The sequence below is a fragment of the Aptenodytes patagonicus genome, chromosome 3 (genome assembly GCF_965638725.1).
Source record: "Aptenodytes patagonicus chromosome 3, bAptPat1.pri.cur, whole genome shotgun sequence".
In the NCBI taxonomy this organism is placed as follows: Eukaryota; Metazoa; Chordata; class Aves; order Sphenisciformes; family Spheniscidae; genus Aptenodytes; species Aptenodytes patagonicus.
The window spans coordinates 114722625-114745904 of NC_134951.1; the positions used below are offsets into that span (position 1 = coordinate 114722625).

At 38.0% G+C, this 23280-nt stretch overlaps 1 protein-coding gene across 35 annotated transcripts in view; it reads right to left on the reverse strand.

The window, feature by feature from the left end:
• NRXN1 (neurexin 1) overlaps positions 1–23280 on the reverse strand; it is a 743929-nt gene that overhangs the window by 112219 nt on the left and 608430 nt on the right. For all 35 annotated transcript variants that reach the window (XM_076334784.1, XM_076334782.1, XM_076334774.1 and 32 more), the window contains one exon: positions 15198–15369. In XM_076334784.1, coding sequence (XP_076190899.1) covers positions 15198–15369 — 172 coding nt within the window. The remainder of the gene's footprint in view (positions 1–15197; positions 15370–23280) is intronic.

Here is a 23280-nt window from a genome sequence, read left to right on the forward strand (position 1 = left end):
GCTCACTGTTGAAATCATGTGTTCTATTTCTCGCGTGAATTTCTTAGTTCTGGTTATGGCTTTCTAGAACAGCTAAAGAGCATTGTAAGCATCTAGTGTTTTCTCCCCCTGAAAGCACTTAGTACTGTAATCAAGTCACTGCATAGTTTTCTTTTTGACACTATAAATCAGTTGAGATAGCACCTCTTTTGGGCTCTTGTTACACACGCACCAATTTTTTTTTCCATAGAACCACAGACCCCAGGTACAGACTTTGATACCTGTTCCAGAGCTGGTTTCAAAGTGCTGTAAAGGGTGGTAAAATCCTCCCCAATTCTTACATTTTAGCCTTTTATGCCCACAAAGCAATTTCCATAAACTCCTTTGTCACAGTATCACATGATGTTTCATAGGGAGCAACTGGGAAGACAAGGCCCCAACAAGTGACTTCTCAGAATTATACATTTCCAGGACATTGTCTACATTGCCATAACTTTTACTCCTTCCTCTTAGACCCATACCTTGGCATTTAGCACTGCTGCAGTGCTTTCTGCAACTTTCTTTAAATCCTCCTGGCTTCCCAAGCAGTTATATTCACACACCACATTTGCCCTGCCCTCACTATTATTTACCACTTTTTTTGTCTTTATAACAGTCACACATCATCAGCAATGACTTTATGCAGACTTCCAGGCCGCTTATAAAAGATATATAGATAGATATAAATAGATATTTTTGAGCCCAGTACAGAACCCCACTGGACATGTTTCCAGTCCGTGAATGCTCCTCACTGATAACTATTTGTTGTATGCAGTATTGAGGTTATTAGCTCAAGCTGACTAATGAAAAGTTAACTATATTCACTGCTCATCACTTTTATGAAGAGCATCCATCAGCTTTGGGACTGACAATGAGATGTGTGGCTGTGATATGAAGGCTCCCCAAAGTCACTGCAACACCGAACACTGCAGTGCTGCACCTCTGTGGATGGTAATTTGGCTCATAAAGGATGATTTATACACACAGGATACCTGTGAGCACCAGCAAAGTTAAAAAGGGGAGGAGGAACCCTGAAACTGAGCCTGAAACTTCTCTGTCCATATCCTTCACGTGTACGTTATCCTACCACAGCTTTTTGGAATTGACGGTGCAACCATAGCACTGTCTTCAGCCTGAGTTTGTATTTTAGTTCAGACAAACACACACATGAATTTGCGTGAGAGAGAACTACAGGACTAGGACCCTAAAGTGAGATGCTCAAGAATCCTTTGGTTGAAAATTGCTGTGAGGCAATTGCTGTGCTCTGAAATTGAGAGTGTATTTTCAAGACTTAGGCCTATACCCAGCTACAGTTAAACTTTTAATACTGTTTGTTCTTTTGAAAAGGGCATATTTATTCTTCTCTCCCTATTGTGCAACTGTAACTTTAAACAGTTGTCTATTAATGCCCATCAGTTCTGTAAAACAGGAAAATCAAAATTGTCTTTATATATACTTAACCCTGACAACATTGTGTTTCATTCAGTTTTTTAATGTCCACTAAACTTAATGCTGCACTAGAAAGGCCATTTAACTCCTTAGAAATAGTCCACTGAGAAAAATAAACCATTCGCATCTCAATTAAACCAATTTGTAAAAGCATAATTTCACTGCCTTTAATTCAGTTAACTTCTGCTTGTAAGGTGTTGAAATCAGGATGTCGTTCACAATGTTTTGTGCTTCTGCTACAGCGACGGTTGTCCAATTTCTACTTCAAATTTATTTGACATTGTGTATACTACAGAATCTGACTCTTGTGAAGCTCATAAGGGTTCTAGGTTATATAAAACATACAAGCTTTTCAGTCTTTTTCTGACAGGTAGGATAGATTGCAGAAAAGACCCTCTGGTTTAGCTACACCTTCCTAGGTCAAGATAACTCTTTGAACACTCCTGGAACACTCTGAACTTACTTTTAAATGCATGATATAATGCAACAGTCCTGTAGAATTGGTTACAACCAAGTTGCCATTAATCACAAATCCAAAGTATTAAAGAAAAAGTTATTTTGAAAGCGTGGACGCTGCAGTTTCAAGATGTTTTCTTTTTTTTAACCAACAGGGCTTAAGACTGCAGAAAGCTAACCATACTGCAGGATGAAGAGACGGGCGTACGTCTTCTCTCCTGTGTTCACATGACACAAAAGGGAGAAAGAGAGTCTAAAGCATGTACATACCCATACGTTCAAGACAGCAATGACTTGTATCCTCCCGGATACCTGGTTAACGCGGTTCAGTCTCTTGAAAATATACCTAAGACAGAGCAGGTTGCTATTTTCCCTGCTGCAATATGAGTTATAGTGACTGCTTCTGAATTAGTTAGTTTAATGGAAGTTCTTATCCTGAAGACATAAAGTACTATTCTGCTGTCACACCTCACAACACCAGTAAAATACATCTGGGGACACATGCACAAATGTGCCCCAAATAAAAAAATACCTCATCTTCCGAGAGCACCTAAAACACAATAGCACTGCAGAGAAATTAATTTTGTTTTCCATATGATAGATTGTCTGGTTGGAAGGCTCAAAACCGTATTGATTTGTTCTGTCCTGAGAAAGGCTCCCATTTCAGACTGACTTCAGGGTTGCCCCAGAAGCTAATGGAAACAAACTGCATGGCAGAAGGAACTGACGGCAGAAGTACACTATCATGCTCTTCTCTTGCATGCTCTATCAGCCACCGGGAGCATTAATGGCAGTCTTAGAGCAAACGCATGTGTATGCCCATCAAATAAGGCATCTAAGGTGAGGGGCACAGTCACAGCCATAACGATACTTACTCACTTAAGTGTTACACAAAAGTAATTTTACTGAAGTCAGAGGGTATTGGTTTGGCTTAGTGAGTGACACATTACATAAAGTCCTGTGTAATTTTGAGCGAGGCAGCTATGAACCTGTTAGAGGGCAGGCTGAAAGGAAAGAGAAATAGAGGAATCTGGTGTTCAAAACTTTGCATTGACAACATGGTCCTGCTACCGGGAAAGAAAAGAATAATGACAAATATCTTTTAAGACATTGATTCTATCACAGATACCAGCATTGTATTGTTAAAGAAGCTATTGAGTAGCTAAAATTCCTTGGTAAAGACTTCGATTGAATCATTTTCTTTTTAACCATCGACACATTAATCCTCCACTTTGAACTTATCCTACTACATTGGATAAGTTGTGATACTGCAGGTTACATGGAAAACGTATGTCAAACCAAATAAAAATGTGCAAAAGAATCCCTACATAGTGGCAATGTTTCATCTTTTGTGATATGGCTTTTACTGGGATTGTTAATAGATAATGGCCTTCCTGAAGAGGTGAATGGGACCAGCTGTGACAGATTTGCCACATCTCATTCTGAGATCTGTTTTCACTCCCACTTTCTTCCTCTAACTTGAGTCCCCGCAGCTTGTGGTATTCTTCAGAAATTCCATTTCCATATCACCTTGTACCTAATTATGGTAAGCAGGTATGGGCACCATCCTTTGCCACAAGACACAAAAAGAGCAGATATCTGTTTATTTCAGTATTTTAGAACACCTCTTTATCAATCACTGCTCATTTGACATTTTCTTTCTCCTTCTAAACTAGATGCACTGTGCCATCTTGCTGTATTTAACTGAAAGGTGTTATACCTTCTGCAATCAAGTAATGACAACCGTGCCACACGTTTTATCAAGATCTGAATTTAATTACAGGATCTATCAAGTCTAAGAAGGGATGAGCCTTTGTATTTCACCAGGATATCCAAGATGAAAAATAAAGGAAAAAAAAGAAAATCTGTCTGCAGACTTAGAGAAGCATTATTATATAGCATTATCTGACAGAAAAACCTGATAAGCTGTCAAATTAAAAAGCTGATTTGGGAAACTTTTCTGAAACGACTTTTTGAAAAGAGACTTACTGTAGTGTCTTGTTTGGGTATCACCTAGGCTCTTTAAAGATGACAGCAGGAGAGAACAATTTCATAATCTCTCAAAGAGCAGGAGTATTTTGAAAAAAAAAAAATTCATTGACATTGGATAAGCTGTAACAGAGTTTCACCCAAAGAGAATAGGAAAATAAATCACCATTTTTGTTAGCATCAATCTTGCACATGAACAATAAAATTATACTGAAAGTGAGACCTAGATACATGCTGAAAAATACATTTAAATCATAGCCAAAGAGTAGTCAGAGCTGTATGAATCAGAAAAAGATGCAAGAAATCAGTTGTGCAGTTACATGTTGACAAAGGCAAGGTAGCATGCTGGCCTAGTTACATCCATCACTTAACTGCTGGCTTGTGGCTCAGTAACTAAGATTAAAAATTAATCTATTTTGATCCTGTTAAATTAGTTTCTTGCATCATACTATACTCTAGAGAACTTGCTGAAGTGAGTTTCACAGATTTCCTTGTCTTATTTTTAAATTCTCTAGGCTATTATTTTATATACTTCTGTAATGCCTTTTTTTAGTCATATTATAACTGAACATAGTTGTATGAATACAGGTAGATATCAATTTCCAATAATACTCACTGAAGATTTTGTCCAGTTGAAACAAACAAAAAACAATGCTATTTTAACTTCACTTTGGATAAATAATGGAAACAGCATAGAAAAGTTAATTGTAGGAAACATTTTTTGATTGAGTGATCATGAGTTGACTCAAATTAATACAAGGACAACTAAAAATAATTCTGTAAATCAGATTCTTGATTTCAAAAGAACAAAATTTGATAATGTGAAGGAAACCAGATTGTGTAATCAGTCTGAGGGGCTGGACTCAGCCAGGAAGGACACTTGGAAATTCCTTAGGGAAAAACATTAAAACAAACAAACAAACAAACAAACAACAAACATATATTTGGACTTGCAAGGTTAAAAATGTACAAGGTTAAAAATATACAAGCCTATTAGGCTGAGTAACTACACTATCATAGACTATATTATAGGAGGCAAAAAACCCAGACTTGCTCAGCAAAGAAAGCAGTAACTTTCAGAATTAGAAACAGAAATATACATACAAGTAAAGTTGCCAAAACTCAAGCTAAAAGGGCCTTTCAAAGAAAGTAAAATAAATTTAAAAGCCAGAGGTTCTCAAGTGCTGTAAATAAAAAGAGATCATGGAAAGAAGGGGAGTCACTTTTTAGTAAGGTCAATGATGATCCAAGGGAGCAGACTGGATCGACTAACAGGAATGTGTCTATGAAAACGTAGATCTCCACAGCTCGGAAGAAAGCAACGTACATATTCATGAACTTGTGGGGTCAGAAGGCAAGGAAGATGATCTTTACCCCAGAACTTAGAAATAAGAAGCCAGGAGTTTTTAAATACAGCTATCCAACGGGGCATGCTACTTGTATTAGAGAACAGAAAATGTAATAGCTTTATACAAGAAGGGGAAAAAAAGTCATCCAGTCAAACTATTTAGTCTGACCTTAGCCATACACAGTGCTTTAGAACAAATTGAAAAGGAAAGAATTAAAGACGTGGAAGTGATTGGAAAATGAGATAACATGCAAAACTTTACCAAATCATGTTAGACTAATCTAATAGCTGTATTTGATAAGTTAACTGATTTTCTAGATGAAGGAAATGAAGTATATCTAATTTATCTGGATTTCAGTAAAGCATTTGATATGATGCCATGTAGCAAATCATTGATTAACTGTGGAAAACATAGAGGAATATAAAAATTGTACAGTAAAGAGCTGAATAAAAAAGACAACAAGGGATAGCACTGAACAAGGAATTTCTCCTCTCCTTCTTCCTCTCTGTCATGTCGAGACCACAGTCTGATATCCTGCTTCTGTATCTACTGACAGGCTTCTGAATACAAGGGCTGCTTGTTTTAGGTCACACTCAAGGTGCCTGTCTTCCCAGGATGCAAGCCCCTTCCAGGAACTAGCTAGTGCACTGGAGTCGTCTTCTCCCTAATAATACTTCCACTTCATTAAGGTGTCTTCTTCAGCTTCTTGGTGAATCATTCACACAGATGATAAAGTCACTACTGGTTGCATTCAGACCTGCCGATGTGCCAACTATATCATATTCTAGCCCTCATTGTTCCTCACTATATCCCCCATATTTGAAAACTAAAAATCCTCAAGAGACAGCAGGTCAGTCAGACCTATCGAAGCTCTCCAAGTATTTTGGAGAGCTGATGCCATCTAGTTGAATGGCTGGAAGATCTACATGTGCTTAAGTCAAGCAAGTATAATAAATTAACGTGATGAGTTCTACGTCAAGTCAATGATGACAAGATGAATATCATGGTGAATTCCGAAACTGTGTTAGACTATGCCATAGGAGCTACCACTGAGGCCACTGCAGGTATGCAAGGAAAATCAATGGTTTTCCTACAGGAAAACTACCAGGGTGGAACTCCTAAGAAAGTACCCAAGATGAGTTCCGGGACCAATCATCTTTGGTATTTTCTTCACTGATCTCCATATAAAATGTCGACCACACAATGAAATCTGCATATGACATAAAGCTAGACATAATGGTAACTCTGAAGAGGCTGCAGATATCAGCCAAGAGGAACTGAGCCCTTCTGAGTTAATAGAAGTGACACTAAATCTTATACTACAAAGTGCAGGTCACACACTTAAGATGTAGGACTAGTCACTATTTTTTGTAATAAACTGGGATATTATGAGAGAGAATTCATGAGGGATGTTCAATGGGTATATTAGTCAGCTGCAGAATGATATTGAGCCATCCGGTTTTGATGCATGAAAAGGGAAAATAAGATCTTAGAATGCATCAGTGGAGATGACTTTCAGCATTAATGTCTTCATACCTTTTTACACCAGGTCCTAGTGTTGTCAGCATTGTCCATTTCCAGCCACCTGTGCTTTTGAAAAACTAATTTAAAACAAAAAAGCATCAAAAGAAAGGCTATTATGATGAGCAGAGAAATGAGAAAACTATTTTGTGAAAAGACATACAAGAACAAAGTGGGATGAACTGGAAAGCGTTTGGACTGGAACTGAAAGAAAATATCTAAGCGCAGGAGTTCTCTCCTAAGTTAGCCTCTCGGAGAAGCAATTTATGCAAAGAAGCAGACTTGACCCAGTACATTTTTCTTTCTCATTTCTTAAGCTCTTCTATCACTAACATAACTTTTAAATACACATAGGAAAAAAAGAAATGGGAAAAAAAAATTAAAAAACGCCACCACTAATCCTTTAGAGGGGAAGTGGACCATTGATTTAAATACAGTTCCATTGATATTTTCTTTAGCATTCTAAACATTCTCAGATCTTACTTTTTTTGACTGCTAATGAAAATAATCCATGAGCTGTCTACAGCATTAACCCTTTTTCTTGAGCCAGTGCAATTAAATCAAAATATTTTCTATAAAAATTCAAATTATCTCACCTGTGTGCATTATGTTTCATATATCAACTTTTCTTTTACTGTTACAATGCCTATTCAACATAGCAAGTTGATTTTTTAACTTTGGGACAAGAATGAAAAAATACTTTGATCGTTATATAAGATTAAGAAATTGTTTAAGCTAATGAAGTTTTTACAAAACCTCTCACTCTAGAAAAAATGCAAATAAATAGCATATAACAATTTTTCATTTTTAAATTTTAGAAATGTAAAATTTCAGGTTTTTAAAATGCTTCTGTTTTAAAATATCTTTTTGTTGTTCTTTAAATACCTTTCATTTTTCATTTTTTTCTTTTTGTTTTTTCATTGCCTGTCAAAGGAAGCATACATTGTTTTTTTAATTCTTCATTCACTAATCTTTGTCAATTATGTTGAAATCTTCTCTAGCGCAGCCAGGATGTATGGTTTCTAACTCTTTAAAATTATTTTAAAAAAAATCAATGTTAATAAATATATAACTTAAAGTTTAAATGATCATACTTCAATTGAAAAATCTATGGATTTACTCTGTTGATTTTCATTAGGTGGGAATCTGTGCCTCTGTTCTCCCTAAGCCAGGGTCTGATCCATGAAAGAACTTTGCCTTTACCACCAAGGTTATGTAATTTCTTCCTGAATGTTTTCACGTATGGAACTTGGTCAAATAAAAAAAAAAAAGTATGTTAACTCATTCATATTTATGCCCCATTATCTCCTATCAAACCAGAGTAGGTTTAACTATAATAGTTACCAGCAGACATTCCCAGATGGAGACCTTGGCATAAACAGAACCCCAGTGACTCCATGGACACATGAAAGGCTGTAAAGAACATTGGTGAGTCTTGCTTTCCAAATCTGGGAGGATGAGACATTACTTGGTAACCAAGGAACTAGCTTAGCTGCTATTTTTCCCCTTATCCTCTTACTAATTCCATGGACTAAATATTTTAGACCCACATCTATAGCCTGATTTTATACATATGGCATAAATTTATACATAAAGTGTTCACTTGCACTGTATAATTCATCTGCTACATATTCCCAGATGGAGAGTTCCTGAGAAGTCCTCCTGTTCTTTCCAAACACTCTTATCTCCAGGGGAAGTAAAGAATTATGAGATGTCCTTGTTTCATTGGCACTGCTAGTTTCTCACAGCAGGAAAATTACATACAAAACAGGAGACATTGGGCAGTATCTGTTTCACAGAAGCTTAATTGCTTTGAACAAAACTTAAGTATTTTCCACTGCATTTCCCTCCTGGGCAGAAAGGTAGTCTTTATTTTGTCTTTGGGAGCATTGCCCCCACCAAGTAATGAGAGACCGCTCCAAGTCTGCGAGCTTCGCAGCTCATTAGAAGAGAGCGTTCTTCATATCCTCTATGTCCACCATCGGGATTGGCTTATCAAGGTGACAGATCTGACTGTAGGAGTGTCAAAACTCTGACCATAGCAAAGGAAAGCACATCAGAGAGAACCAAGATGTATTCTTTTATCCAAAGAAGGAAGCAGGTGAGAAAAAAGGTAAAGACGATGTGTTGCTGGACAGATGAATAAATAAATAAATAGGAGTCAGAAGGCTTATATTGTTTCAGCATGGAAGACACCCTGAAAGTCCCATGTCCTAACAGCAGTATCCAGAGAGGTTTAAAAAATCACCCCATGGCAAATGCAAGGCAAGGCAAATACTGAGTGACCATTTACTTGTTAGGTTCCTACCTCACCTTGACCATTATAATTTTGCATGGATGTGGTGATAACAGGCTGTCTGTCGATTTTATAAAAATATTTGAAGATATGTTTGTGAAAGAGTTCGAGATCTCTCCTGGCCACCACACTTATGCCTGAGAAACAGATCTTTGATTCTCTTCAGAAGTGGCTGTAGGGGCTTGAATTTGGGAGGTATTTCTAAGCCAATGGCATGCATGTTAGACACCTACATGGATTGCTTGGGAAATACTAATCCATTCCGGAGAAACAAATGTACCGACACAAATGTCTCCTGTTAATTTTATGGTCAATCTGAACACACAAAACCAAGACAAATGGATAGCACTTACCCTAACTAGGATACATGGTAATAGCTGACTCATAGCATTTATCTTAAAGTCAGGTGTATCCCATGAAAAGATGGCAGACACTTTGTCTATTTTCCAGAATACAGGGACCAAGAGAAGCATTTAAATGAGGTGCCCCCTTCCCCTAGCCCTTGGATGTTCTGTAATAACAGCCTTTAGCCCACAGATCCAGAGAAAGTCCCTAAGGCAACATGTGCGCTCCCAGATATTTAACCTTATGTGATAAAGCAAAAAAACAAAACCAAAAACCAGAACAGAATTATTCTGTATTATACCAAAGTCCTAAGAGCTTCAGCTGCCAGTTGCCGTATCGCAGAGGCACTTGGCACTAACCATAATGTCAGCCTGTGGTTTGATCTTCTGCCAACATACATGGACTCTCACACAGGTTCTTCTTTGGTGTGTATGCTCGATTGTAATTTATACTCCCCAGTCACAGCGATACATCTGCTCCAGTAGTCTGGCAGTGTTTTGGACAATCTCTTGTGTGTGAACAACGTGTGCGAGATGCTTGTGCTGTCAGATCTAGGTCTGTCAGACACATCCCTGACAACATCTGCTGACTCATGGGGTACATGAGGACAGCTGCTCTAAGGCTGACCAGAGATCCAGGGATGACTGGGAAGGCTTCGTTTTAGATATTTGCCTACATCAGACTGTATCTTCCAGACTGCTGCAGCGTCCCGGGAACTGCTAAGTATTCCCAGCAGTCTGAACAGCTTTAAACCCATAGACCAGATGACCAATATCTAACAGATCACCTTATATCCAGAAAAGTCTGCATCAGTCTGATTTATGATAGAAGTCCTGAAGAGTAGGTTCCTGCTGGTAAAATGATTGGTCGCACCATGTTTTTTTTAAAAGAATCAGCATTGGGCAAACTTCCTCTGACTGCAGAAAGTGTAGAGTTACTCACAGAAAAGTGATTCTGAAAATCCTTCACAATAAATGGTGATTATTGTGGCTTTAGAAAGTCACCTAGATTGTTTCAATATACTTTCCCAGACTGGTAAAATGCACACCCTTCACTACTAAGGAAGGAAAATCAGAAAATTGAGAAAATTGTTTTTCTTGTTAAATAGAAATGGTTATTAGCACTGCTGTGAGAAAGATTCCCCCTCCCCCCCCCGTTTGATTTGAAACAGATTTTCTTTCAGGTAAGGAGGAAAAGGTTGTTTCAAATTAAATGAAATGCTTTGTTCTCAGATTACCTAAATCCCCTATAAACACTGGGCAACCTTGACATGAAAAGTCAGAACATTTTATTTAGAAAATACTGAAATTAATATTTTGACATTACTAAAACTAGTTTCCTATTATTTTGGTTTTCCTTTGGCCATAATTGTTAGTTCAGTTTGACCCAAATTAACAAGCCCTTTGGTTTCCTACCATAAATGCATTCTTAGCAAATCTACATTTCAGTGTAGAACTATTACCTAACCGAAGTTACAAGAGCAGCCTGTTCACAGTAGTAGCTGGAGCTGCTACTGTGGTGCAGTCCCATTGCCGCAACAGCGGCCAGCCAGTCGGGAAGGGCAATTAAAACTGAGCTGTGAAGCAAACAAGATAAGCCATAAGGAGTAGAAAGGATCTTCATGGAAAACGGGGTTAGTCTATTGATTAGGAACTCTGGCTGCACAGTCAGCAGTTTTCTCATTCCTGTTTAATATGATTGGAAATTAGGCTGCATCCAGATAACTTAATGGGAAATCGCTATCTGAAAAAGAGGCCGAGGTGAAATATTGAAGTTCTCTGGGAAGGTGCAGAGGGATGGTAATCATTCAGTAAAGAGACATAACATTGAATTTAGTTAAGAAAGATGGAATATACAAATCCAGTACAGATCTGGGCACCTTAGTCAGCTATCAAAAAAATACAATATGCCATTCTCAATCATAGGGCTACCCACCAGCCACTGACACAATGAGGAAGTGGGAAAACAGGACAAACATTTAATAAAGGGCAGAAATTGAAGTGTGCATCCTCATAGCTCTAGCACTGCACTCTGAGAAATGGCAAGAGAGAAACTTTGAAGTAAAAAAAAAAAAAAAAAAAAGGCTTTGATGGAAGTCTGGAAGAGCATACGTACCTAAATGTAAACCTCTGTTTCTGAAAACCACCCAGCCATTTCAGGACACTGAAATCTTCTCATTTGTCTAGGACTAAAATACATTTTTCCCCACTATACTCCAAAAAGCAACCAGCCACCTTTACAAGGATAATCATCCTCTACCACTGGCCACTCCCACCTCTTTTTGTTTTACAGCGCGCTCATTTCACATCTACTCAGACACAAACTGAAGGTGCACTGGCCCAGAGAAAACAAACACTCGAGTCTAGTGGGATGGAGAATGATGTACAAGAGAAACATGCTAGATCCTACTCATCTTCCAGGGTCATTTCTGCATCTTATGCAGCTCTAGGATAAAACACACAAAGCAACCATGGAAGCCCTATGGAGAATTGCCATATGATAATTTTCGCAAGGTGTCTACCTCTCTGACTGCTCATAAAGCAATATTAGAGAATCATGTGTGCTACACCAGCTAAAAAACCCTTTGCAAGAGCACTAAACTCCGGGCAGCTCCTGAGAGCCAGGACTGAGTTCAGACTCCCTACAAATCCCACACAGACTCGTGGCGATCAGGGCCACAGCTCTTTTTCAGAAGTTGCTCGCTTTGAATATCAACAGGGGTGCCCACAGCATCCTCCTAGCAATTGATGCAACACTGACTGTTATCGGGCCTTGGCTGCCATTATCTACAGCAGTTAGATGGGGCTGTATGAAGGCTACACAGGCAGTGAAATTGGAAAATCCTGAGCCTCTGACCAGAAACTCCTCTCAGAAAATCTTCACCCAATATTTTGAGACGCTGATCACAAACAAGCAATGTCTTGTAGTCAGACACTCCAACAAGAAGTGTAATTCAGGGTATAATCTTTCCTTGTAAAGAAAGGAGAGTTGATCAGTTGGTATGCTTTAGGCAACTAACTGATTTTTTTTTATAATTTTATTTTTTAAAAAAGGAAATCCAGCATATTTAAGAATAGCAAACTTACTAATTAAGCTGCTAATCTTATTTCTATTCTTAATTAAAAAAAAGAAGTAGGAGAGAGAAGTCTGTGCTTACGTACAGTGGTGCAGGCACGATTAGAAATTACGCAGAAAGAACCAATTCAGAAAACAGGCACAAAGCAAAAAAGAATATTCTCTCTAGCACTGAAATGAAAGCCAGTGAGCCCTCATTCATGCAAACAGGATCAAATTTGGTCCATATTGTACAACTGCAACATGTCCTCCATCCAAAACATGAGCAAAGAGCAAGTTAGCTGGTTAACCACTACTGCCAGGTACTACTGTCGGTCCCTAAAACAACAACAGCAGAAGAACATCTAAATTGGATGCAGCAGCATTTGTCAAACTGTAGTCAGATATCTTTATGATGTCACTTTTAGAAATACTACTTTCAGAACTGGAATGACAGTGATAGCTTTGAACATGCTGCCATTAATATTTTCAGACCAGCATCAACCTTGCTCAAAGGCAGCACAGTTTTCAGGACAAGCGTGTGTCTTTTCTAAAAGGTACATCAATAGCAGCCTGTAGGGAAACTAATGTTTAAAAAGGTTTAAATGAAGAGTGCCAAACCTGATGGAGCAGCATGGAAACATAACAGAAAGGTATGGCTAGGTGCTCTCGTGCTGGGAAGGGAGAAGAGATGGAAGGTGAAAAGGGGGAGGATGGATTTCAAAAATGATGCTATGTCATACAGGAGCCATAAAATATTACTATGGGAAAGGCAAAGAAAATTAAAGGCCAACAGCAGTCTTGGAAGATTCAGCAATAAAGCAAGCCAAAGGATTCTGTACCTTGGCTGATGAAGCAACTGAAAATGCCTTTGAATGCAGCTTGCGCATGGATTGCTAGAAGAAGCTCAAGAAGCTCTAATTTTTTTTTCCTTTTTCAGAGAAAACATCCAACCTCCTTCCACTCCACTAATCCCATCACAAGGAAATCACTCTATTTTCTAAACTGATCTATGTTCAGTATAAACAAATTGTGTGCCACCATCTTCAGAACTCAACTGCAGTTCATCCTTGTTGTTGCCACTTTGTATTTTCATGAAGAAACAGAACAGAGAAGAAAAACAAAAATATTTTCATGCTCATCATTTAGGTAAAAACCAAAAGAAACAAAACAAAACAAAAAAACCCCCAAACCTATTTTTTTTTTCCTTTCTGCTACATAGGTTCTGAACAAAAATTAAGACACAACCCTCCCCGGCTTCCACCATCTTATTTCAGCTACAATTTACCAAACTGTAAAAGTTGGAAAACAAGGAAGGTAAGGGGGAAACCGGAATATCTGAAAGATCACAGGACATATTTCATTCCGTATCCCCCCTTCCCTCAAGAGTTTATCACCTCTCAGAGATGTGTCTAACCTAAAGGCATTAATTGTTTCTAACCGCCAGAACTGTCACTCATTCATAACACGTTAGCACACAGGACTTTTTTAACAACTCCTGCTACACATAATTTCATTTGTGATGCATACTTTCATTTTTGTTTTAAATTCTAAATTATTTCCAAGAAATGATATGAAGGGTGAGTACTTCACCTGTGGAAATTTTTTTTTTTATTATTATTTTTATTTTTTAAAAAGTCACGCGAACAGCTGGACTACAACTCAAACACCAACTGAAAAAACCCAAACCCTAAATACTAGTAATTAGTACAGGGAATGGCTTATACATTCCTTATTAGCGAAACATACCCTCCCGTCCCACTCCACCCCCAAAATGAAGAATTTTCTGCTTTTAAACAGATAAACCAGAACTATCATTTATGTAATAGCAAATATGCAAACCAGAATACCTTTCACTTACATGCCGGATTTGCTGCCTTTTGTTTAGTAATATAAACACACACACCAACTGTTAACAGATAACATGCAGATTTGTAAGTTACCATTAACGGCTCAGTAGTCCTATTCAATAAGAAAGGGATTGCGTATCTGAAAAACCTGTTGCCTTTAAAAATGAATAAAATTAGTAACACAGTAATCTTCAGTGCATGGCATTTGCATAAAATTAAATATGGGCCCAATCAAGGCAACTCTATATTCACACGAGCGGTCCTGTTCAAGTAACCAGCATCACTTGCATAAGTAATATCCCGTAGTTTGCATTTAAAATTAAGGCATCTTAATTTGGTTGGTTGGTTGGTTGTACAACAAGTAACTGGGTTGGTTGGTTGTACAACAAGTAACTGATACACCTTTTGATTTATGCCTGTTGGAACACTTCTGCTAAATCTATAAGCTTCAGACTGCCTTAATAACAACTTGTAATTAAAATAACACAGACAACCTTTTCCTCGGTAAATGTTTTACCCCATCACTTGAAGATCGATTTGGAAGTCACTTTATTGTGTAGCTTTTGTCAAAGCCTTTTTTTCCCCTAAAACAATAATCCAGTAAAAACAAATAAAAACAAGAAACAAAACCACTATTTCATGCCTTTATAACTGTATGTTTCCATTCCAGTAATAACTTGAATTTGTGCTTTTAACTCACTTAGGAAATGCCATCATCATAAACTGCACATTGCTCAGGACTCTTTAACTACTTAATTAGCTGCTAAAACACTGTGAAGGAGCTGACGTCGTATTAGAAGAGAAGCAAAATGAGCCAAACCCCACGCATCCCCAACCCTCTTACTCACAAGCGTTTGTGTAAGCCCTTACCTGCTGGGTAACGTTCAATAACTGGCCAGTTGTCCACCTGTAACGTGGCATTGCCACCACTTCTTGTGAAACGTACTACATGGTATTTTCCATCATTAATGATTGCGTTGATCTCTTCAATAGAGATGTCATCAGTTCCAACATTAAACTTAACTCCAATTTTTCCCTGGTGCTGCATATTTTAAAAAAAAAAAAGGAAGAAAAAGAGGAAGAAGAAAAAGAAGAACTAATTAAGAGTTGTTTTAGCAAGAAATAGAGACAGTGTGTCATACAGGGAAAGATTTCTAACAACATCTTCCCTCCTTAGATGTAACTTCTGAAGGCTTGCATGTGGCAGTGACAAGCCTCCTGACAGCTCAGTAAGTCCGGGATGTCTCTTTGATGGATAATTGATATTCCAAATGAGTTGTTTCACCAAATTGAGTTCTCTCCTTTTCTAAGAGATTCAGACCAAGATGAGGAGGGGGGAAGGAGGAGGAAAGCTCAAGTTTTCTTTCTTCATCCCCTCCCTCACCTCCATGAGGATTAAACACCATTTTTCCTTTTAGGCTTTCAAAGTGGAAAGCCTTGCAGTGTCACTTGGAAGAGGTATGAGGATTTTCTGGCTATAAAAGCCAAGGCCCAGCCCTGTCTCTCCTTTCTCCAAACCTCATTCATACTCAGAGTCTTCACAATTGATAACAAAGGAGGAAACTTTTATTTTTCTCTAATAGAGATATTTTTTTCATCACACTGTAGTAGCTCTGAATCATTAAAACAAGAACAGACCAATTGACTAACAAGGAATTTCCTGATCAGAGCCAGAGAGAGGGGCAGAAAGGCATTTGTGACACAGGGACAGCATCTTGTTCCCACTAAGGACTGAGACTCTGATATTTTTGCTGGGATTTGCCTGTAAGCTCCTGTGCCTGAGCGCGCCTAGGGCTAAGGGGACTTCACATGCACATTCATACTCAGGACCAAGGCTGTAGATTTTCCAGATGATTGTGATATTAGCATGTTTTCATTTTTATTGTCTTTTAATTATTAATACATTCACTCTAATGGGACATTTTATTTTTAACATTACATTTTAACAAAGTCTTTTAATGTCTACTAAAAGTTTAACTTAAGGGCTTCATGATATTTTTTTTTTCTCCTATAAAATCAATTTTATTCCTGAATAAGGACACTTATTACATAAAGGAGAAAAAAAGCAAAGCACTGCACAGTATGAGATTAGGGGATTGTGCATAATAAGTGGCAATTCTATGTGAAATTTATTGTCATTGGTACTGGTACATCCTTCCTAAGAGTCAAAAAAAATTCTTTAAGTTTTTACACTACCAGATGAAACACAATGAAACATTTCACTTTGTACCTCTTGGTCATTCACGTCAATCTTTCCAGAACCAGCTTCACCTCTCCCACGTAACTTTTGTGTCTGCTCCCTCTTTCTCTTACTACCCTGGCACCACTCTCTGTAAGTAAGTGTATCCTGCAGCTCCTCGCCTCTGGAAGTCTCCCAAGTGAAGAACTCAGGAGTTCTTCCACTTTATTTTACTCTCTTTTTAAATACCTGACTTCATTTTCCAATAGTGCTTGCGTATTCCAGTTACACAGTTGAGCAGCTGCTGAACACCTTTGGAGAAAGTCCCTCAACGCTTTGGCACTACACCATCACCTCTCCAGGTATGATCTTTTTTAAAACAGTAAAAGGACCATTCCCTGCTGAGATTTGCAGAATGACTCTGAAAAAGTATTTTTTTATTTGCTCAGTTGCTTAAATCATGTTCTAAACATTCCTTTTTTTCCTTGCAGATTGTTTTAACATTTCTCTATTGGTTAATCCTAATTTTCCATGCCTATAGGGTGTCAATAAGGGATCCCTCTCATCCAGCACATGCTCACCTTCTTTTGCCTCTCGTGTGAGTTGCAGAGCAATCTCCCAGTAACTGTAGGTCTATTTTATTTCAGCTGGTTTAACTATGACTCAGAATAGATTTCACCCATTTTCTCCCATAGATGCAGTAGCTTATTTGCTTCACCTGTTTCATTCATATGCTTACTCTCTTTATACAGAAATGTGTACGAAGGAATATAACATTGTCCTGGCTCTAAAGCAATCTCCTCTTTTACTAATTTATGAAATGCAGAAAAACAGCATGTAATGATAATGGCATATGCACCTTTTCACAATACTTTCAAGAAGTCAAAGGCTTTGAGGACTAAAAAAAGCTGACTAATTTTACTGTGATTCATAATTATACTATTCATAACCTACACTTTACATACCTGCTTTCCTATTTGCTATATATATGTATATACATATATTATTTTAGATCAAAAAACGACAAGGAAAAAAACCACCTTTGAGTGACTAGGACAGGTGCAGGCAAAATGAAGTGGCATAAAAGGCAAATATATCAGCAGCTTTTCCAAAATAAGAGAATGTGGTGCTGCAATGGTTACCAAGTTACCACTTGTAAATGGCCAGGTATTGGCAAGTGAAATGAAAGCTTTACAGACTTAAAGGCAGACCTTTAGCCTTACTTGATGCATATATATACTTTTTAGCGAAAAAACCAAGTTTCCCTGACTACCCTACATTCGTACAGAAGTACTGTGCACAGACACCAAGCACACAGCTGCAATAGCAAAGAATATCACCCTAATAGTTGATAACATACAATAGTGATTTTTTTTGGCTCTATTTCTAATATATTTGTGTAGCTGAGAACATTAAAAACTCCATATTTAAAGGATACATTTCAATTTTTCACACTTCTTCAGCACCTGTGGGCATTTATGTAACCTCCCATAAAAGAACGAAGCAAATCTGGGTTTCGAGTTTAAAGTCTTCCTTATTCTTATATCCATATTTAAGTTTGACTTCTGAATATCACGCTAAACATGATATGGACTACAACCCCATTGTGTACAGCCCTTTAGAACCACAAAATAAAATATAATGCAAAGACCTGACAGTACATGGGCCCAGACAGATGATGACACTACCACAAAGCAGTAAGTCACCATGTATCAGCTGAGTTGCAATAAGCACCTCTGTATGTAGATAGCGGGTTTTTTAAGCCCTTGCATAATCATGCAGTAGTTTGACTCACTGTACTCCTCCTTCACTGCAAGATAATGTAAGTCACATTATATTTCATCTGTCATTGGTTAAGACCATGTGCACATACAGTTATTTTGGTTCAGCTGATGTACAGTAACCTGTTGAGATAATTTGATCTCAGCCCTCAGCCCTGTGATGCTTAATATAATGGGCCTGTAGCCCGTTAGGAAGAACTGCTTTTTATTTTTCCTTCTCCTTCTTTTTGCAGCAACATGGTAGTGCAGAAAGGGAAGAGACTGATAAAACTGAAGCAACACTAAATTACTATTTCTGCTTTGCCAGTCTCAGTTGCATAGTGCAGCAGTAGTAGAACTTTTCCGTTATCACTTGTTCATTCATAATAATCTTAAAGTTATTTTTCCTATCAGAAACGGCCTCAGACAAATGTTGAATGAGAAGTTCCCTTTTCAGCACCCTGATGATAGGCACTATAGAAATGTCAATGCATTACTAAGTACAGGAATAAGTCAACATTACTGTTGAATGATGTTATCCTTGCCAGTGACCTGGCACAGCATTTCAGGCTCATATTTCTGGGAGGTTATGTTTGCCCCCTAGAAAAGATGATAATTTCAGAGCTCCTCTGGTAAAAATCAGCTCTGTACACAGGGCCTGTAGAAGTCCACCATGCTGTTTATGGTTTTTAGCCAGTGTTTTTTTTTTCTCAATCTCACCCAGTTGTGAGAGAACATAGCAATGAAATAAATTCCTTTTCCTACTGTGCCTTTATCTAATCTGAACTGGGGAGGCCACAATAACAGAGTAGAGACATGTAGGAGATGGGAGAGTCTCCAATATTATTTCCAAGAGAGGCCAGAAGAGAGGACACACCTTCAGGAGAAGAGTAAAGCATTTCAAGAAGTAGTGTAAATGTTGTTCTCTGTCTCTGGAAATTATTTTGAACTTCAAATCAGAAGGCGCTATGAATACTGCTACAACCATCACATCACCACCACCGCTCCCTGGGACAAAGCCGCGCAGGGACCTGTGATTCACCTACAGACAAGCTACCTGACACTCTGAGCCCCAACCAGCAGCTCTTCAGAAAAGCTAAACTTTTGGTTTGGAGGTGCTTTGGCCATGTAGCTCTCCTGTTTCTGAGGCCAGGGTGACTTTCTCTCCACAGTACCACACAGGCAGATAAGCTCATTTAGTGTTACCTAACGTACCCCTACACGTTACTGCAACGTGCAGTGTAGGCTTTGCCTACAGTTTAACCTCTGCTGTCCAGCCACTTGTAGGAGTCCAAGCTCACAAGGTAAGGATAAATATGTTAATGCCTTCAAAGCAGTTGGATAAAAGCATGAGATATACATGTTTAGCTCCAACCCTATGTTCCTAATGTGCTCTGAAACGCTAGGAGTTTTGATTGTTCAGACAGTATAGGCGTGTGTGCATTGCATGCATATGTACCAATCATTTCAAAACATTTTGTCTTCAAAAGCACTGGCAGCTACTATTGTAATCTAGCAACTCCAGGGGATTATTTTCAAGCATGTTTTATGAATTGTGTACTCTAAATACTTCTACCTTGGCTTTAACAGGCTTCTGATGAAGCACCGAGAACGCTGATGAACCCAAGAACCAAGTGAGAAATGTGAAATGCCAATCAAGCCAACAGCTGACAGTACAATTTGTTCCCTGTTGGACCCTAGTCCAGTGCTACTGATCTGCCGACTCCAAATGCTGTAAAACCTATGCTAGTATAAAATATATATATATATACGTATCTCCAGAATAATGATATTTCCTATAGCATCAGCAAGGTTTTACTGCTCTCTGTAGTAATAACTCTGGAATCAGTCTAACATGAGTGTGTGCAAAATTGGCACAACAGTAGTTTTAGAAAAGACCACAGACAACCTAAGCTTATAATACTTACAACCTTTAACCATTTCCAAAGAAAAGTAATAAAATTGTGACTCCCACAGGTGAACAAATAGAGAAAGAAAAAAAAAAAAAAAACAAGCATACCAGCTTGCATTTTATAGTGTCAGTCCCTGAGGCACAACTTTCTGGTGAATACAATAACAAAGTCTTAGAAGTAACTGATGGTTGACTTTGATTTTATTGAAGAATAAATTTCTTGAGTTTTATTAAGAAGACTGAGATCATTTTCACTCAAATGTAATCAGAGGCTAATATTCTACATTATAGAAATATATGCAAAATAATTAAAATAATTTATTGATTTTCTGAATCCTGTAAGGAAACGCATATGTAAAAATAGTACTGTTTGCTTCAGGAAGTGAGGGGAAGGATACATAATGGACAGAAGATACATTTGAATTCCAAGATTAATTGAGTAACTAGATATATTTCAGTCTAATGATCCATCAGTATTTCTTATTATCATCTAGTATCTCCCAGAGGAAATGTTTCCTGGGAAAGACACAGAAAATAGAAAACGTCTGGGATGAGTTCTTTGAATGAATCCATCTTTTATATTCCAAAGAAAGAAGTTAACTTTCTGGATATGGGTTTTTAAATTCATACTCTCAGGTATTATGTCATTAACCTAACATCACAACTTATTTTTTCAATTTTTTTTTTGTTACTGCTTTTCTCTATGAGAAGTGATAAGATATTCAACCTAATTTTTACCATCAGTAATCAAATCTTTTTACTTTTTAGTCAACTGCAAGACAACACACCATAGACACAGGCATCCTCATGTCATCCCTCATCTTGACTACTTACAGTCAGGTTTTGTGTCCCTTCATGAATTCAGAAAGGTAACCCTTCTCAGGGATGGATTATAGCTTTCAGTATATCAGTGGTTGACATACTGTAGAAAATGTAGGAGAGGCTTGAAAACTCTATCAGAGCGCTAGCAGACAAAGTTATCAGTCATAGGTAGGCACTTCAAGGAAGGAAGGAAGCAAGCAAAGATTTTTGCTGATGTCTGATGGGGTGCATCCACCCAGTTTTCAGCCTTTGACAGACTGGCATCTGACAAGTGTGAAGCTGTTTGGTTTCTCTTTCTTTTCCCAAAAGCTGGAAATACGTAGCTACTGTGGAGAAGGGAAAATAAATAATAATAATAATAATAATAATAATAATAATAATAATAATAATAATAATAATAATAAAAAAACCTTCTCCCTTTCCTGGTTGCCTAAGCAAGGAGACCGAGCTATTTCCAGTGTTCTTTCTTGCCAGTTCTCACCATTTATTTGCAACTTTCCCGATATTTGCTTATTTCTTAAATCCACAGCTCTGTAGACCTTAGGCTATGAGAAAATCCCACTTTTCATTTTAAAACAAGCTTCTAATTCTGATAATTGTACCGAAAAGCTTAAAACCCAAAGCCTTGCAGGCTACTGCATTGGCAGACTAATAGAAAGAATTGAAAATCATGTTAAATCCCATTATTTTAAACTAAATGCTTGATTTTTTCCAGCTGGAGGTGTGATACTCTGTGCAAGTGACACTGATTTCATTACCCTCATATCAAATCTAAGCAACATGCAGTGAAGTGGGCTTCCTCTCAATCCAGTCTCCCAGCAATTTTGACTGCTCCTCCTTCATCGTTGGACCTGCTTCTGGAAAGATTTGCTCTCCTTTACTTGACCCTCAGCCTCCTGGTCACCCAGATGGTAGGAGTGGAGGGATAAACTGACAATACTTATTTCCCAAACTGCTCTACAAGACTTTATCTGCAGCTGACTGGGTTTTTTTGAGCCTCCAGTACACAGTGTGCTTGCATTCAGGAAATTGAATTGAAATCTTGGAAGGATATAATGACTTGTTTTGAGTGGTGGCTGGAATCCGAATGTGACCCTTGGATTCCTGCAAGAAGTGCAGTCAGGTCTGTGTTACCCATTTGCACATACCAATCCAATTTGAAATTGCTGCCTAACGCTACGCTAAGCCACTATTCATGCTATTCAGAGAGGAAAAAATGTTGTCTGCAGAGCTACAGATGTTACCAATATTTCCTGCAGCACGTGTGCATGCTCACTTAAGTGCAAACCCGAGCACACATTTCTCATCTACACCAAGATCCTTCCAGAGACAGTACAAGGCACTTGAAAAACAGATCTATAATCACAAGTATACAGTGACAAACCTTCCCCCCCCCCCCGCCTCCAATTTTGGGATCCTCAATCAGTTGTTTCATGGATTTTGTTAAAGAGAGATGAAGAGAGAATTTGCAACATATTTTGCTCTCACATTTTACTCAGAAGCTCTGTAAGATCATTTCATAAACCTTTAAATGACCTCAGTTTCATGCCATTAAGTTATCTAGATTTTCTAAATCAATACAGAAATAATAAAAATTCATTGTTCACCAGATGCCCCCGGTTGACATATAAGAAATAGCACTTTCACTGTAACAATATTATGCATGCAAATACATACAGATGCTACCAGAGCTACTGCACTCTTAAATGTTGCTCTATAAAAATTAAGCAGCTTCTAGCCTTAAACCAATGACCCTTTAAAGAGGTAAGTGAAATATGGGCCCACCATCATGCTAATTTACAACTGAGGTGTAGCTGAAGAAAAAGCTACCTAAGTGGCTCACTAAGTGGAAGAAGTGACACGTGACTTAAAACGATTTTTTTTATGACACAAAATGCCACATATGCAATCACAGAACAAAAAGCCTGGAAAGAAGGTATCACAGAAGCGTTCGCTGCCCCAGCGTTTCAGGGCAGGAAGCAGCTACTCTTTACTGCTATGAAATAAAGGCTTGTATCGCCTTCTGCTTTAAAATAATTGTCCTCACAGTCTGCTTTAAGTGTTGTTATAGCAAGTCAATGTATACACAAAGCTCAGCAAGTAGAAGATGTAGAAATATTTATAAATCTACAATTCTGACACTTCAGCTCTCAGACTGCAGTTTTCCTGCTTAGTTTTAAACATTGTAATTCTCACTGCTATATATCATAGCTGTATTATTTCAAGTTACTCTGATGATGAATTACAAGTACCCTAACAAACAGCCCCCCAAAATGCAAC